Source organism: Pleurodeles waltl, chromosome 2_2, assembly GCF_031143425.1.
Source record: "Pleurodeles waltl isolate 20211129_DDA chromosome 2_2, aPleWal1.hap1.20221129, whole genome shotgun sequence".
Classification (NCBI taxonomy): domain Eukaryota; kingdom Metazoa; phylum Chordata; class Amphibia; order Caudata; family Salamandridae; genus Pleurodeles; species Pleurodeles waltl.
This window is the reverse complement of record NC_090439.1, coordinates 1,165,073,688-1,165,089,860: the sequence shown is the minus strand read 5'-3', so window position 1 is coordinate 1,165,089,860 and position 16,173 is coordinate 1,165,073,688. Positions and strand designations below refer to the sequence as shown.

Sequence of the window (16,173 nt, the reverse complement as noted above, 5' to 3'; positions counted from 1 at the left end):
GTGCCCTCACACTAAGTAACTTAGCACCCAGCCTTTACTAGGTAAAGGTTAGACATATAGGTGACTTATAAGTTACATAAGTGCAGTGAAAATGGCTGTGAAATAATGTGTGCATTATTTCACTCAGGCTGCAGTGGCAGGCCTGTGTAAGAATTGTCAGAGCTCCCTATGGGTGGCAAAAGCAATGCTGCAGCCCATAGGGATCTCCTGGAACCCCAATACCCTGGGTACCTCAGTACCATATACTAGGGAATTATAAGGGTGTTCCAGTATGCCAATGTGCATTGGTAAAATTGGTCACTAGCCTGTTAGTGACAATTTGGAAAGAAATGAGAGAGCATAACCACTGAGGTTCTGGTTAGCAGAGCCTCAATGAGACAGTTAGGCATCACACAGGGAACACATACATATAGGTCACAAACTTATGAGCACTGGGGTCCTGACTAGCAGGGTCCCAGTGACACATAACAAACATACTGAAAACATAGGGTTTTCACTATGAGCACTGGGCCCTGGCTAGCAGGATCCCACTGAGACAGTGAAAACACCCTTACATACACTCACAAACAGGCCAAAAGTGGGGGTAACAAGGCTAGAAAGAGGCTACTTTCTCACAGTTAGGGATCTGACCAAAGTCGGGACACCTTATGGCTTCTCCTGTCTTTTGTTATAAATGAGGACTCCATGAAAAAAATGAAAAAAAAGATTCCCTCTAAACACAACAGGTACAGCAGCGTTGCAATCTTCCCTCCCTAACATAATAGATACAGCAGCATTACAAACATCCCTCCTTTACACAACAGGTACAGCAGCATTACGAGCTTTCCTCCCTTACACAATAGGTACAGCAGCATTACAAACTTCCCTACCTAACACAATAGGTAAAGCAGCTTTACAAGCTTCTTTTCCTCATACATAAGGCGCAGCAGCATTACAAGCTCCCCTCCCTTACACAACATGTACAGCTGCATTACAAGTGTCCCTCCTTATACAACAGGTACAGCTGGGGCAGCAGCATTACAAGCTCCCCTCCTTTACACAACAGGTAGAGCAGCATTACAAGCTTACCTCCCTTACACAATAGGTACAGCAGCATTACAAGCTTCATTCCCTTACACAACAGGTACAACTGCATTACAAGCTTCCCTCCTTACACAACAGGTGCTGCTGGGGCAGCAGCAGTACAAGCTTCCCTCCCTAACACAACAGGTACAGCTGGGGCCCCAGCATTACAAGCTTACCTCCCTTACATAATAGGTACAGCAGCATTACACGCTTCATTCCCTTACACAACAGATACAGCTGCACTACAAGCTTCCCTCCTTACTCAACAGGTACAGCTGGGGCCCCAGCATTACAAGCTTCCCTCCCTAACACAACGGGTACAGTTGAGAGGGCTCCACTGGCAACTAAGAGCAGCCCTAGCAAGTGTCATATCAGCCCCCAAAGTATGTGACATAAGTAAGTGAAGTGAGTGAGCTAGACCACTGCCAAGTGGGTAACAGGGGGATTCCCCCCAGAAAGTTTTGAACAAATGGGGATAAATGGTCAGATGCAATATGCAAGACAGATAAAAATAGTGTTTCAAAATTAATCCATATGCAATTAATCACCTGTGAGCAATCTCTAAGTGTTTGGCGCTACTGAAAATTACACATGAAACCAGGGACAACTGTCTGGTGGCGGCGCGGGTGTCTAGGGCTGGGCTTGCTGTGGACGGGCTGGATTGGTCATTCCTAGACAGTCAGGGAGGGTCCTGGAAGGGGCCATTAGCGAATGAGTGAAGGGGGCTTTGGAGCAAGTGCGTGTGTTGCAGGTGTGACTGGACACATGCGGTTGAAAGCGATTTCGAGCAGAAAAATTTAAAGGGGAATTTTTGTTTCCTCTTTTTTGTCTCTTGTGTTTACCTCCTCTGCTTCCATTTCTCTCTTTTCTGTCTTTTCTCATGTTTATTATTCTTTTTTGTTGTCACGCTCTTCTCTTAACTGTCACTCTCACATTCTTTATTCATACTTGCCTCTGTCCCACTCTCTCCTCTCCCATCCTATCTCTTACACCTTTTCTGTGTCACACTTCCTTTTTCCTCGCTGTCCCACCCATTTCATCCTCCTATCTCCTACTTCCATCTTCCTCTCCACCTCCTAGGACCAGTGCAAGGATTTCTACCGCCCTCTAAAAAGTACTATTTTCTTCACCACTCCTGCTCCCCCCAAGCACTGGAACCTTATTCTCTGCTGACCCTGGTGATATGAAATCCTCTGCTAGAGACAGCTGAGGCATTCATTTAGTATTCCTTCTGCAAAACCTGCTCAATCCTCTCCTCTCCACATCCTTTCTACATTCTCTTCTTTTATAAAATCATTTTATTGAAATATCTCAGACATGCCAAACATTCTCCTAAATTGGCATCCCACCTTTCACACAGAACATGATTAGTTACATAGTTTTATTATGAGTGAACACCTCATCACATGGTCAGCACGTGGGTTAGATAACAGTTTCCTCAAACAGGAATATCCTGCATCCTCAGATTCCCACCAACCCCATCGCCCCCACGACAATTCTTCTATAATCTCACTAATCTGTCCAAACCTTAGCATGTTTATTCAGGCAGCCTGTAGACCCCTCCTTCCTCTTCTTAATCACACGCTTCTCCCACCTTTCTCTTCCTCATCCTTCACTTTCTCTGTCTCACATACCCTCCTCTCTCACACTTTTATATACATGCCCCATCTCCCTCCTTCTTGAATCCCTGCTCTCTACCTGCTACAGTCACTTTGTTGTTAACTCACCCCACATCCATGCACCCTACTCTCTTCCAGAGCATCATGTTGCCATTCTCTTGCACAACTTCCTTCCGCATATATTCTTGTCTCACCATATTCTTTTCTAAGGCATTTTGAGGATTTGGGATAACTATAAACAAATTCAAGACATTAACTGAGGGTAACCAGAAACCTCCCATAAATTACATAAGGATGATGCTTTCTAAGACGATCAGGCTGGTGAGAGTCATAGGTGTACTTTTTATCCATAGGTTCCAAACCTACTGTCAGCTTGAATAGACACGCTCAAGAATAAACACTAATAAGATACCTCTATGACTTTTGTTAAACTTGGGTTTGGATGAGCTGAGGGCCTGGTCCACTGTGTTTCAGTTACTCTGCTCCAGTTGTAGTAGTTGGCTCTGTAGTTCCTGGTGGGGGGGGGGGTGTTGGGCATCAGCGATGGTGAAGTGGATAAAGCTGTGGTTGGACCAGGAGAGTTCTGTGATGTGGCTAAATCTGACTCTGTCACTGGAGGTGAAGAGGGGGTCAAAAGTGTGCCCGTTCTTGAGTGTGGGTACATTGACTAGTTGGGTGAGACCTGTGTTGCTCAAGTTCTCAAGAAGGGTGGTAGAGTTGGCGTTGTTGGGGTCATCGATATGGAAATTGAGGATGACAAGTAGAATGTAGTGGTTATAGTCAATAGGTAGTGGTTTGATGATGTTGGGGATGGCGTCACAGAAGGCTAGTCAGGGTCCTGGGGGTCTGTATATGAGGGTGCCTCTTAGAGTCCTTTTGGCATCAGTTTGTAGTTGGAAATTGAGGTGTTCCATGCGGGGTGATGAGTCGGTATGGTGGATTTGCATTGAATGGTGTTCTTGAATATGATGGTGATGCCCCCGCCATTTTTGTTAGTGCGGTCTCAGTGCATGATCTTGTAGTTCCACAAGACCCATCCAGAAGAGGAAACAATAACTGAGGTTGGATATCAGTTCTTCTAAACCCATCAAGAACTGGTACTATTCACTAACGGTTGACCTCAACAGATCCAACAGTTCTACAAGACCCATGGAGAATCGACTGGTGATGGACCGCAGATGATCCAAGCATTACTTGACACCCATCAAAACACAAAATGATCACTGACTGTGAATCTCAGATGGTCTTCCAGTTCCACAAGAACCATCATGGGAGGTAATAATCACAGACCTTGGGTCTCAGCTCTTCTAAACCCATCAAGAAAAGGAAATAAATCACAGATAGTGAAACTCAGCTGGTCCAAAAGTTCCACAAGACCCATCAGTAAATTACATTATTCTCTGTTAGAATTGAAGTGAGGCGTACATCTACCACCCAAAGAAATAAATTCAATAGCCTTTGAATTGACAAAACTGACCCAGCACCTTCACAAGCCTTCAGGACAGAATCACAACCCTGTAAAGGTCCCCAAGCACAAATCTTAACAACAAAAAGTCAACAACTTAATACTGGCAACAATAATACATTCCCAGTGCCGTGCATATTCTGTGGTTTATTTCAAGCCGATACTAAGCGCACAACATCAATAATGTAGACAAGATTCTGGAATCAAGATCTATTTCTGTTGACAGTTTGCATCTCAGATTATGACTGCAGTACAACAGTGTTAATACACAAAGAAAAATGTATACATACTCTTCACACATGTACAAACTCACTGACAGATAATTCCAGGCCCATTTATACACAAACTCACTGGTGCACACAATCACACAGATGCATGAATGCACTCATAAATTCTTCAACACCCAAACATGCACAAACAAATAGAGAGACCATTACAAACAAGCACACATGAAAGTGTACATTCATAAAGAAATGACTCAAGACTCACACAAACACACACACACAAATCATTGTTATGACACACAGCTCCTCCTCTTGCTCTCAACAGAGCCCACTAAGATGAAAACCAACTTCCACAACTGCACAAAGAAGGCCTCCGCTTGTATGAAGGACAACTGCCTGAAGCTGAACATGGAGGTTCTGATCTTTGGCAGACACTCAACCCTCTGGAACGACTCCTGGTGGCCAGCAGAGCTCAGATCCACCCCCACACCGAAAGATCATGCCCGCAACCGAGGCATCTTTCTCGACTGCAAAGTCTCCATGAAACGCCAGGTCAACGTTGTTTCGGCAGTCTGCTTCCACACATTCTGCATGCTCTGCAAGATATTTAAGTGGCTCGCCATCAGCACGAGAAAGACAGTGACGCATGCCCTCATCACCAGCCGAATGGACTACGGCAACACACTCTACGCAGTCGCCACCACCGAAAGCATGCAAAGACTCCAGCCGATCCAGAACACAGCTGCCAGGCTGATCCTGTTGTCGACTTTGTCTCAGAAATAAAGAAGTGAACCAATTCTGATAATAAGTGAGTAATTTATATAGAAAAGAATACAGCCGGGAGTACAACACAGTTCTGCAACTGAAGCTACACTCAACTTTTACATTCACAAACAGTGGTTTTTATACACTTGACAAGCATCTAAAGCCCACCTCCTTTACATCATTGACAATTAACAGAAAACGATAATTCTTTAAACACAATCTGACTGCTTGTTACAGAAATACATGCATAGCAAAGAGATTACATACAGTGTTTATAGTTCACAGTGTCCTTCGACCCTGCTCTGTAACCTTTATCACTATGTCCCCTCCCTATACGTCTACCAGTCTCTGAAGTGTTATAGCTGTCTCCCCCTATCTGTCAGCCTTGAAACACAAACAACTAATTCTGTGTCTCACTTTCAAGTCCATCATGATTTACCTCATCTCCTGGTATCAGAAAGTGGCTCAGACTCTCCCTTGTGTATTCGTCCTTCTAAATTATCTATGGTATGTGGAGTCGAATTGTAACTGCTTTTACCCTGCACATGGATTCTCCTTTCTATCCTTGCGTTCCCTCTTGACCATTATATTCAAACCCGGGGCCTGTATTTCTCTCATATTATATACGCTTCTGCCCATTTGTTTTCTACGTTGTATGTTGACCAAAGTAGACCCGTTGGAGTTTTCTTGTGGCCTATTACAATCCTCAACCTGCCCAAGAGAACCCACGTCACCCAGGCCCCGAAGGACCTCCATTGGCTCCTTATCCAGAAAAGATGCCACTTCAAGCTCCTGACCCATGCCTACAAATCCTCCATAACCATGGACCTCCCTACCTGAACTACTGCCTTCACCTCCACCAAGAGACCAGGAACCTCCGCTCTACACACATCACCCTTGCAAAGATACTACGCATATGCCGCTGCTGTGCCACAGGATGCTCCTTCTCCCACCTTGCCACCAAAGACTGGAACGCCGTCCCCCTCCACCTCCGCACCTCACCCTCGCTGACCCACTTCAGAAAGGCACTAAAACCTGACTTTTTACGAATAACCACCTGCAGCAAGCACCTGGGTGACAAGCCGCACTATACAAATAACACCTGATTGATTGACCATTCACACACAAACATACCAACAGACACATGAACAGGAATATCAGACACAGGCCTGCATGCACACGCTTACAGAGAGATGCCTACGGTCCATGCATACTCACTCTGACACGGACCGTGTAGGTATGTGATTACTACGCAAAGGTTGGGAGGGTAATACTTGTTTTTGATTCTTTCAGGAAGACTCTTGGAAAGATCTGGGCTCCTTAGCCCCCCGGACAGTGACTCTCCACCCAGTATATTTACCTGGTAGAGGCATGACCCAGGCTGAAGGGTGAACCAGTGGCGTCTCTGCATCTCTGACCTAGACAGGCGCAAGTACAAACCTGCACATACAGAATGATAGATCTTTAACTGCACATTACTCCCCGCTGCCACTCACCCTCATTGTGTTATATTGTTCTTCTTCCTTGAGTTTAGACTCCAGCATGTATCTAATCTCTTCCCTCAGAGGGCACAGCCAGTCCTGGAGCTTCACCTGCAGAGAGGAAAGTACAAAAGTGACAACTGTTGATTTGTAAATTGAAGTTGTTCATACAATAATAATCATCACGTGATCATCCAGACATATGCAGACAGTAAGTCCCAGCCACACATTCACAGTTTAATCACCAGTCACACATATCTTGATTATAAGCTTTAGCCACAGGTTATCAAACTAGAAGATACAGCCACACTAAGCCAAGCCACAGATGTGCTCATGTGAAGTTCAGATTGTAAGTATAGGCCACGTGTTTCCAGATCGCAGGTACCAGGAACACACACTCGACTGAGGTTTTCAGGGCACTTAATTCCATATTAAAATGCCAGAACAGCCTTAAGCAGCGAGTAAGAACAGGATCAGATATCTAGATTGGTCCTGAATATGCCACAAGCCACTTCCCCAATACTTTACACCCCTGTACTTACAGGTTTCTTGTCTGGAACCTGTCTGTCTGTCACCATCACCTCGCGCTACAGAGCAGTCACTTCTATACAGGGACAAAGGCAGCAAGAGAGCCGGCACCGATCTGTGAGAGGCGTCTGCAGCCCTTGGAGGGTCTGTCAGAGGGAACAGACACCAGCCCCACCAAGAGCAGGCATCGGTCTGTGGGAGGCAGTCGGCGGCCCTTTGAGGGTCTGTGAAAAGGAACAGGTACAGGCCCGATCAAGAGCAGGCACCGGTCTGTGAAAGGCATCTGCAGCCCTTGGTGGGTCTGTGAGAGGGAACAGGCACCGGCCCCATCAAGAGCAGGCACCGGTCTGTGCGAGGCATCTGCAGCCCTTGGTGGGTCTGTGAGAGGGAATAGGCACCGGCCCCATCAAGAGCAGGCACCGGTCAGTGAGAGGCGTCTGCAGCCCTTTGGAGGTTATTTAAGAGGGAACAGGCACCGGCCCCACCAAGAGCAGACACCAGCCTCATGCAGGGTCCGTGCCCCAGAACAGGCAGTCATGACCAGAGAGAGCAGACACCAGCAGCATACAGTGTCTGTGCCCCAGTACTGGCAGCCATAACCAGAGAGGGCAGACACCAGCAGCATACAGTGTATGTGCCCCGGTACTGTCAGTCATACCAGAGAGAGCCGACACCAGCAGCATACAGTGGCTGTGCCCCAGAACAGGCAGTCATACCAGAGAAAGCAGGCACCAACAGGATACAGTGCCTGTGCCCCTTTACTGGCAGTCATGCCAGAGAGAGCAGACACCAGCAGCATACAGTGTCTGTGCCCCATTACTGGCAGTCATACCAGAGAGAGCAGACACCAGCAGCATCCAGAGTCTGTGTCCCAGAAGAGGCAGTCATACCAGAGAGAGCAGACAAAAGCAGCATACAATGTCTGTGTCCCAGAACAGGCAGTCAGACCAGAGACAGCAGACACTAGCAGTATGCAGTGACTGCGCCCTAGAACAGGCAGTCATAACCAGAGAGAGGAGACACCAGCAGCATACAGTGTCTGTGCCAGGGAAGAGGCAGTCACAACCAGAGAGAGCAGACATCAGTACCTTGCAGGCAGGAACAAGGGAGTAGGTGACACTTCCTTACAGGCTCTGTCACATGGAACAAACCCCAGGCTCAGACAGGGCCTGTAGTAGGCAGGCTGCAGCCCTTGAAGGGTCAGTGCAGGGAACAGGCACTAACTATCCCACAAAGAGCAGGCACCAGCCTCAAGCAAGGTCTGTGTCCCAGAACAGGTGTTCTAACCACAGAGAGCAGACGCCAGTCACCTACATGCAGGAAACAAGGGAGCAGGTGACACCCCCTACATGGTCTGCCTCAGGGAACAAACACAAGCCTCTTACAGATTTGTGACAGGCAGCAGCATTGACGAGAGTGCAGGCACCTGCCCCTTACAGAAGCCTTACTCGGGAGTTACAGCTGGAGACAGGCAGTCAGCCTCACACAGGATATATACCTGAGAACAGGCAGCCAAGATGAGAGAGTAAGCACTAACCTCATATAGGCACTGAACCTGGGAGCAGGCAGACTGGCAGGAACAGGCACCAACCTCATTCGTGCTGGGTTCGTGCCAGGGAAGAGGCAGTCATACCAGAGAGAGCAGACACCAATGGCATACAGTGTCTGTGCCAGGGAAGAGGCAGTCATGTCCAGAGCGAGCAGACACCAGCAGCATACAGAGTCTGTGCCAGGGAAGAGGCAGTCATGTCCAGAGCGAGCAGACACCAGCAGCATACAGAGTCTGTGCCAGGGAAGAGGCAGTCATACCAGAGAGGGCAGACACCACAAGCATAAAGTGTCTGTGCCCCAGAACAGGCAATCATAACCAGAGAGAGCAGACACCAGTAGCTTGCAGTGTCTGTGCCCCAGAACAGGCAGTCATACCAGAGAGAGCAGACACCAGCAGCATACAGTGTCTGTGACAGGGAAGAGGCAGTCATGTCCAGAGCGAGCAGACACTAGCAGCATACAGAGTCTGTGCCCCAGAACAGCCAGTCATAACCAGAGCAAGCAAACACCAACAGAATGCAGTGTATGCGTACCAGTTCTGTCAGTCATACCAGAGAGAACAGACATTACAATAATAAAGTGTCTGTGCCCCAGAACAGTAACTAGAAAAAGCAGACACCAGCAGCTTACAATTCCTGTGCCCCAGAACAGGCAGGCATACCGAAGAGAGCAGACACAAGCAGCGTACAGTGTCTGTGCCCCAGAACAGGCAGTCATACCAGAAAGAGCAGACACCAGCAGCAAACAGTGTCTGTGTACCAGTACTGTCAGTCATACCAAAGAGAGCAGACACCAGCAGCATACAGTGTCTGTGCCCCAGAGCAGGAGTCGTAACCAGAGAGAGCAGACACCAGCAGCATACAGGTGTCTGTGCCCCAGAACAGGCAGTCATACCAAAGAGATCAGGCACCAGCAGCATACAGTGTCTGTGCCCCAGAACAGGCAATCGTAACCACAGAGATCAGACACGAGCAGCATTCAGTGTCTGTGCCCCAGAACAGGCAATCGTAACCAGGGAGAGCAGACACCAGCAGCATACAGTGTCTATGCCCCAGTAGTGGCAGTCATACCAGAGAGAGCTGACACCAGCAGCATACCGTGTCTGTGCCCCAGAACAGGCAGTCATAACCAGAGAGAGCAGGCACCAGCAGCATACATTGTCTGTGCCCCAGTACTGCCAGTCATACCAGAGACAGCAGACACCAGCAGCATACAGTACCTGTGCACCAGAACAGGCAGTCATAATGAGAGCGAGCAGACACCAGCAGCATACAGTGTCTGTGCCCCAGAACAGGCAGTCATACCAGAGAGAGCAGACACCAACAGCAAACAGTGTCTGTGTACCAGTACTGTCAATCATACCAAAGAGAGCACACACCAGAAGCATACAGTGTCTGTGCCCCAGAGAAGGCAATCGTAACCAGAGAGAGCAGACACCAGCAGCATACAGGTGTCTGTGCCCCAGAACAAGCAGTCATACCAAAGAGAGCAGGCACCAGCAGCATTCAGTGTCTGTGCCCCAGAACAGGCAATCGTAACCAGAGAGAGCAGACACCAGCAGCATACAATGTCTGTGCACCAATACTGACAGGCATACCAGAGATAGCAGACACCAGCAGCATACAGTGTCTGTGCCCCATTAGTAGCAGTTGTAGGAAAGTACCATCTTGCCTGGCATGTTACCCCCATATTTCACTGTATATATGTTGTTTTAGTCTATGTGTCACTGGGATCCTGCCAGGCAGGACCCCAGTGCTAATAAGTATGTGCCCTGTATGTGTTCCCTGTGTGATGCCTAACTGTCTCACTGAGGCTCTGCTAACCAGAACCTCAGTGGTTATGCTCTCTCTGCTTTCCAAATTTGTCACTGACAGGCTAGTGACTAAATTTACCAATTCACATTGGCATACTGGTACACACATATAATTCCCTAGTATATGGTACTGAGGTACCCAGGGTATTGGGGTTCCAGGAGATCCCTATGGGCTGCAGCATTTCTTTTGCCACCCAGAGGGAGCTCTGACAATTCTTACACAGGCCTGCCACTGCAGCCTGAGTGCAATAACGTCCACGTTATTTCACAGCCATTTGCCACTGCACTTAAGTAACTTATAAGTCACCTATATGTCTAACCTTTACCTAGTGAAGGTTGGGTGCGAAGTTACTTAGTGTGTGGGCACCCTGGCACTAGCCAAGGTGCCCCCACATCGTTCAGGGCAAATTCCTTTAGATGATAGAAGGTAGCTATAGCAGAGCAGCTTAGGCTGAACTAGGAGACATGCAAAGCTCCTACTATACCAATGGTGTCATGTGCACCATATCATAAGAAAACACAATACACAGAAGTACTAAAAATAAAGGTACTTTATTTTTATGACTGTAGGAAGTTGGCTATGTATGTACTATTTCAAAGTAAGAAATAGCATGCACAGAGTCCAAGGCTTCCCCTTAGAGGTAAGATAGTGGCAAAAAGAGATAGTTCTAATGCTCTATTTTGTGGTAGTGTGGTCGAGCAGTAGGCTTATCAGAGGGTAGTGTTAAGCATTTGTTGTACACACACAGGCAATAAATGAGGAACACACAGACTCAAAGACAATTCCAGGCCAATAGGTTTAATATAGAAAAATATCTTTTCTTAGTTTATTTTAAGAACCACAGGTTCAAGATTTACAAACAATACTTTAAATGAAAGGTATTTTACTTAGAAACTTTAGGAACTTTGAATTAGCAAAATAGCATATACAGTTTTAACACAAATGTCAATAAGCTATTTTAAAACTAGACAGTGCAATTTTCAACAGTTTCTGGGGGAGGTAAGTGTTTGTTAGTTTTGCAGGTAAGTAAACCACCTACGGGGTTCAAAGTTGGGTCCAAGGTAGCCCACCGTTGGGGGTTCAGGGCAACCCCAAAGTTACCACACCAGCAGCTCAGGGCCGGTCAGGTGCAGAGGTCAAAGTGGTGCCCAAAACGCATAGGCTTCAATGGAGAAGGGGTGCCCCGGTTCCAGTCTGCCAGCTGGTAAGTATCCGCGTCTTCGGAGGGCAGACCAGGGTGGTTTTGTAGGGCACCGGGGGGACACAAGTCAGCACAAAAAGTACACCCTCAGCGGCACGGGGGCAGCCGGGTGCAGTGTGCAAACAGGCGTCGGGTTTGCAATGGAGTTCAATGGGAGACCAAGGGGTCTCTTCAGCGATGCAGGCAGGCAAGGGGGTGGGGCTCCTCGGGGTAGCCACCACCTGGCCAAGGGAGAGGGCCACCTGGGGGTCGCTCCTGCACTGGAGGTCGGATCCTTCAGGTCCCGGGGGCTGCGGGTGCAGTGTCCCTACCAGGTGTCGGGTCTTTGAAGCAGGCAGTCGCGGTGAGGGGGAACCTCTGGATTCCCTCTGCAGGCGTTGCTGTGGAGGCTCAGGGGGGTCAACTCTAGCTACTCACGGGCTCGCAGTCGTCGGGGAGTCCTCCCTGTAGTGTTTGTTCTCCACAAGTCGAGCCGGGGGCGTCTGGTGCAGAGTGCAAAGTCTCATGCTTCTGGCGGGAAACATGAGTTGTTTCAAAGTTGCTTCTTTGTTGCAAAGATGCTTCTTTCTTGGAGCAGAGCCGCTGTCCTCTGGAGTTCTTGGTCCTTCTAGATGCAGGGTAGTCTTCTGAGGCTTCAGAGGTCGCTGGACCCTGTGGAACGTGTCGCTGGAGCAGTTCTTTTGAAGTGGGGAGACAGGCCGGTAGAGATGGGGCCAAAGCAGTTGGTGTCTCCGTCTTCTCTGCAGGTTTTTCAGCTCAGCAGTCCTTCTTCATCTTAGGTTGCAGGAATCTAGTTTCCTAGGCTCTGGGGAGCCCCTAAATACTGAATTTAGGGGTGTGTTTCGGTCTGGGAGGGCAGTAGCCAATGGCTACTGTCCTTGAGGGTGGCTACACCCTCTTTGTGCCTCCTCCCTGAGGGGAGGGGGGCACATCCCTATTCCTATTGGGGGAATCCTCCAAAATCAAGATGGAGGATTTCTAAAGGCAGGGGTCACCTCAGCTCAGGACACCTTAGGGGCTGTCCTGACTGGTGGGTGACTCCTCCTTGTTTTTCTCATTATCTCCTCTGGACTTGCCGCCAAAAGTGGGGGCTGTGTCCAGGGGGCGGGCATCTCCACTAGCTGGAGCGCCCTTGAGGTATTGTAACACAAAGCCTGAGCCTTTGAGGCTCACTGCTAGGTGTTACAGTTCCTGCGGGGGGAGGTGTGAAGCACCTCCACCCAGAGCAGGCTTTTGTTTCTGTCCTCAGAGAGCACAAAGGCCCTCACCACATGGGGTCAGAAACTCGTCTCTCAGCAGCAGGCTGGCACAGACCAGTCAGTCCTGCACTGAACAATTGGATAAAATACAGGGGTCATCTCTAAGATGCCCTCTGTGTGCATTTTTAATAAATCTAACACTGGCATCAGTGTGGGCTTATTATTCTGAGAAGTTTGATACCAAACTTCCCAGTATTCCGTGTAGCCATTATGGAGCTGGGGAGTTCGTTTTTGACAGACTCCCAGACCATATACTCTTATGGCTACCCTGCACTTACAATGTATAAGGTTTTGCTTAGACACTGTAGGGGCATAGTGCTCATGCACCTATGCCCTCACCTATGGTATAGTGTAAGGCCTGCTAGAGGGGTGACTTACCTATGCCACAAGCAGTGTGAGGTTGGCATGGCACCCTGAGGGGAGTACCATGTTGACTTAGTCATTTTCTCCCCAGCAGCACACACAAGCTGGCAAGCAGTGTGTCTGTGCTGAGTGAGGGGTCCCTAGGGTGGCATAAGACATGCTGCAGCCCTTAGAGACCTTCCCTGGCATCAGGGCCCTTGGTACCAGGGGTACCAGTTACAAGGGACTTACCTGGATGCCAGGGTTCTGCCAATTGTGGGAACAATGGTACATTTTAGGTGAAAGAACACTGGTGCTGGGGCCTGGTTAGGAGGGTCCCAGCACACTTCTCAGTCAAGTCAGCATCAATATTAGGCAAAAAGTTGTGGTAACTGCAACAGGGAGCCATTTCCTTACAACGACAATATGCCAAAAGTATCTCAGTGAGTACCCTCAGCATGAGGATAAGTTATATACACAAGATACATGTACACAAACCAAAATTATGCAGGTAATAGCAAGAAAAGTAATGCAGCAGTGTAAAATTACAGTAGATTGCAATAGGAGCACATAGGTATGGGGCAACACAAACCATATACTCCAAAAGTGGAATGCTAACCACGAATGGACCCCAAACCTATGTGAGCTTGTAGAGGGTCGCTGGGACTGTAAGAAAACAGTGAGGGTTAGAAAAATAGCCCACCCCAAGACCCTGAAAGGTAGGTGCAAAGTGCACCTACTTCCCCCAGAGAGAACAGAAGTCGTGATGGGGGATTCCACAGGAAGAACAAACACCAGCAATGCAAGAACAGTGGATTTCCGGACCTGAGTACCTGTAAGACAAGGGGACCAAGTCCAATAGCCGCGACAGTGTCAAGAGTGGGCAGGAGCCCAGGAAATGCCAGCTGAGGGTGCAAGGAAGCTGCCACCGGATGGAAGAAGCTCGAAGTTCTGCAAGAAAGAAGAGAGCTAGGGACTTCTCCTTTGGAAGACGGATGTCCCACGTCGCGATGAAGCTTGCAGAGGTGTTCCCACACAGAAAGACCATAAACAAGACTTGCTAGGTGCAAGGGTCACGGTAGAGGTTTTTGGGTGCTGCTGTAGCCCAGGAGGGATCAGGATGTCGCCACTTGGAGGAGGAGACAGAGGGGGTTCCCAGCAAGTCAGGGAGCCCTCACAGAAGCAGGCAGCACCTGCACAAGTACCTGAACAGGCCCTTGGAAGAAAAGTGAACCAGAGTCCACCCGAAGTCACAAAATGGAGTCCCACAACGCCGGAGGACAACTCAGAAGTTTGTGCACTGCTAGTTAGACTGTCAGGGATCCAGCCTTGGCTGTGCACAAAGGAAATCCTGGAAGAGTGCACAGGAGCCAAAGCAGCTGCAAATCACTCAGTACCCAGCAATGCAGTCTAGCTTGGGGAGGCAAGGACTTACCTCCACCAAACTTGGACTGAAGAGTCACTGGACTGTGGGAGTCACTTGGGCAGAGTTGCTGAGTTCCAGAGACCAGGCTCGTCGTGCTGAGAGGGGACCCAGAGGACCAGTGATGCAGTCTTTTGGTGCCTGCGGTTGCAGGGGGAAGATTCCGTCGACCCACAGGAGATTTCTTCAGAGCTCCTGGTGCAGGGAGGAGGCAGGCTACCCCCAGAGCATGCACAATCTTGAAACATTCGAGAAAGCCGGCAGGATGAAGCGATACAAGGTTGCTAGTAGTCGTCTTGCTACTTTGTTGCGGTTTTGCAGGCGTCCTGAGCACTCAGCGGTCGATCCTTGGGTAGAAGGTGGAGGGGGAGATGCAGAGGAACTCTGATGAGCTCTTGCATTCGTTATCTGAAGAATTCCCCAAAGCAGAGACCCTAAATAGCCAGAAAAGGAGGTTTGGCTACCTAGGAAGGAGGATTGGCTACTAAGAGAGGTAAGTGCCTATCAGAAGGAGCCTCTGACGTCACCTGCTGGCACTGGCCACTCAGAGCAGTCCAGTGTGCCAGAAACACCTCTGTTTCCAAGATGGCAGAGGTCTGGGACACACTGGAGGAGCTCTGGGCACCTCCCCTGGGAGGTGCAGGTCAGGGGAGTGGTCACTCCCCTTTCCTTTGTCCAGTTTCGCGCCAGAGCAGGGCTGGGGGATCCCTGAACCGGCGTAGACTGGCTTATGCAGAGATGGGCACCATCTGTGCCCATCAAAGCATTTCCAGAGGCTGGGGGAGGCTACTCCTCCCCAGCCATCACATCTATTTCCAAAGGGAGAGGGTGCTACACCCTCTCTCAGAGGAAGTCCTTTGTTCTGGCTTCCTGGGCCAGGGCTGCCTGGACCCCAGGAGGGCAGAAACCTGTCTGAGGGGTTGGCAGCAGCAGCAGCTGCAGTGGAGACCCCGGAAAGGCAGTTTGGCAGTACCCGGGTTCTGTGCTAGAGACCCGGGGGATCATGGAATTGTCCCCCCAATGCCAGAATGGCATTGGGGTGACAATTCCATGATCTTAGACATGTTACATAGCCATGTTCGGAGTTACCATTGTGACGCTGTACATAGGTAGTGACCTATGTACAGTGCACGTGTGTAATGGTGTCCCGCACTCACAAAGTCTGGGGAATTTGCCCTGAACGATGTGGGGGCACCTTGGCTAGTGCCAGGGTGCCCACACACTAAGTAACTTTGCACCCAATTTTCACCAGGTGAAGGTTAGACATATAGGTGACTTATAAGTTACATAAGTACAGTGGTAAATGGCTGTGAAATAACGTGGACGTTATTTCATGCAGGCTGCAGTGGCAGGCCTGTGTAAGAATTGTCAGAGCTCCCTATGGGTGGCAAAAGAAATGCTGCAGCCCATAGGTATCTCCTGGAACCCCAATACCC

At 49.0% G+C, this 16,173-nt stretch overlaps 1 protein-coding gene across 1 annotated transcript in view; it reads right to left on the bottom strand.

The window, feature by feature from the left end:
* Nucleotides 1-16,173, bottom strand: part of LOC138278964 (E3 ubiquitin-protein ligase TRIM11-like) — a 138,149-nt gene that overhangs the window by 109,884 nt on the left and 12,092 nt on the right. Inside the window, exon 2 of the mRNA XM_069219363.1 lies at nucleotides 6,635-6,730. Coding sequence (XP_069075464.1) covers nucleotides 6,635-6,730 — 96 coding nt within the window. The remainder of the gene's footprint in view (nucleotides 1-6,634; nucleotides 6,731-16,173) is intronic.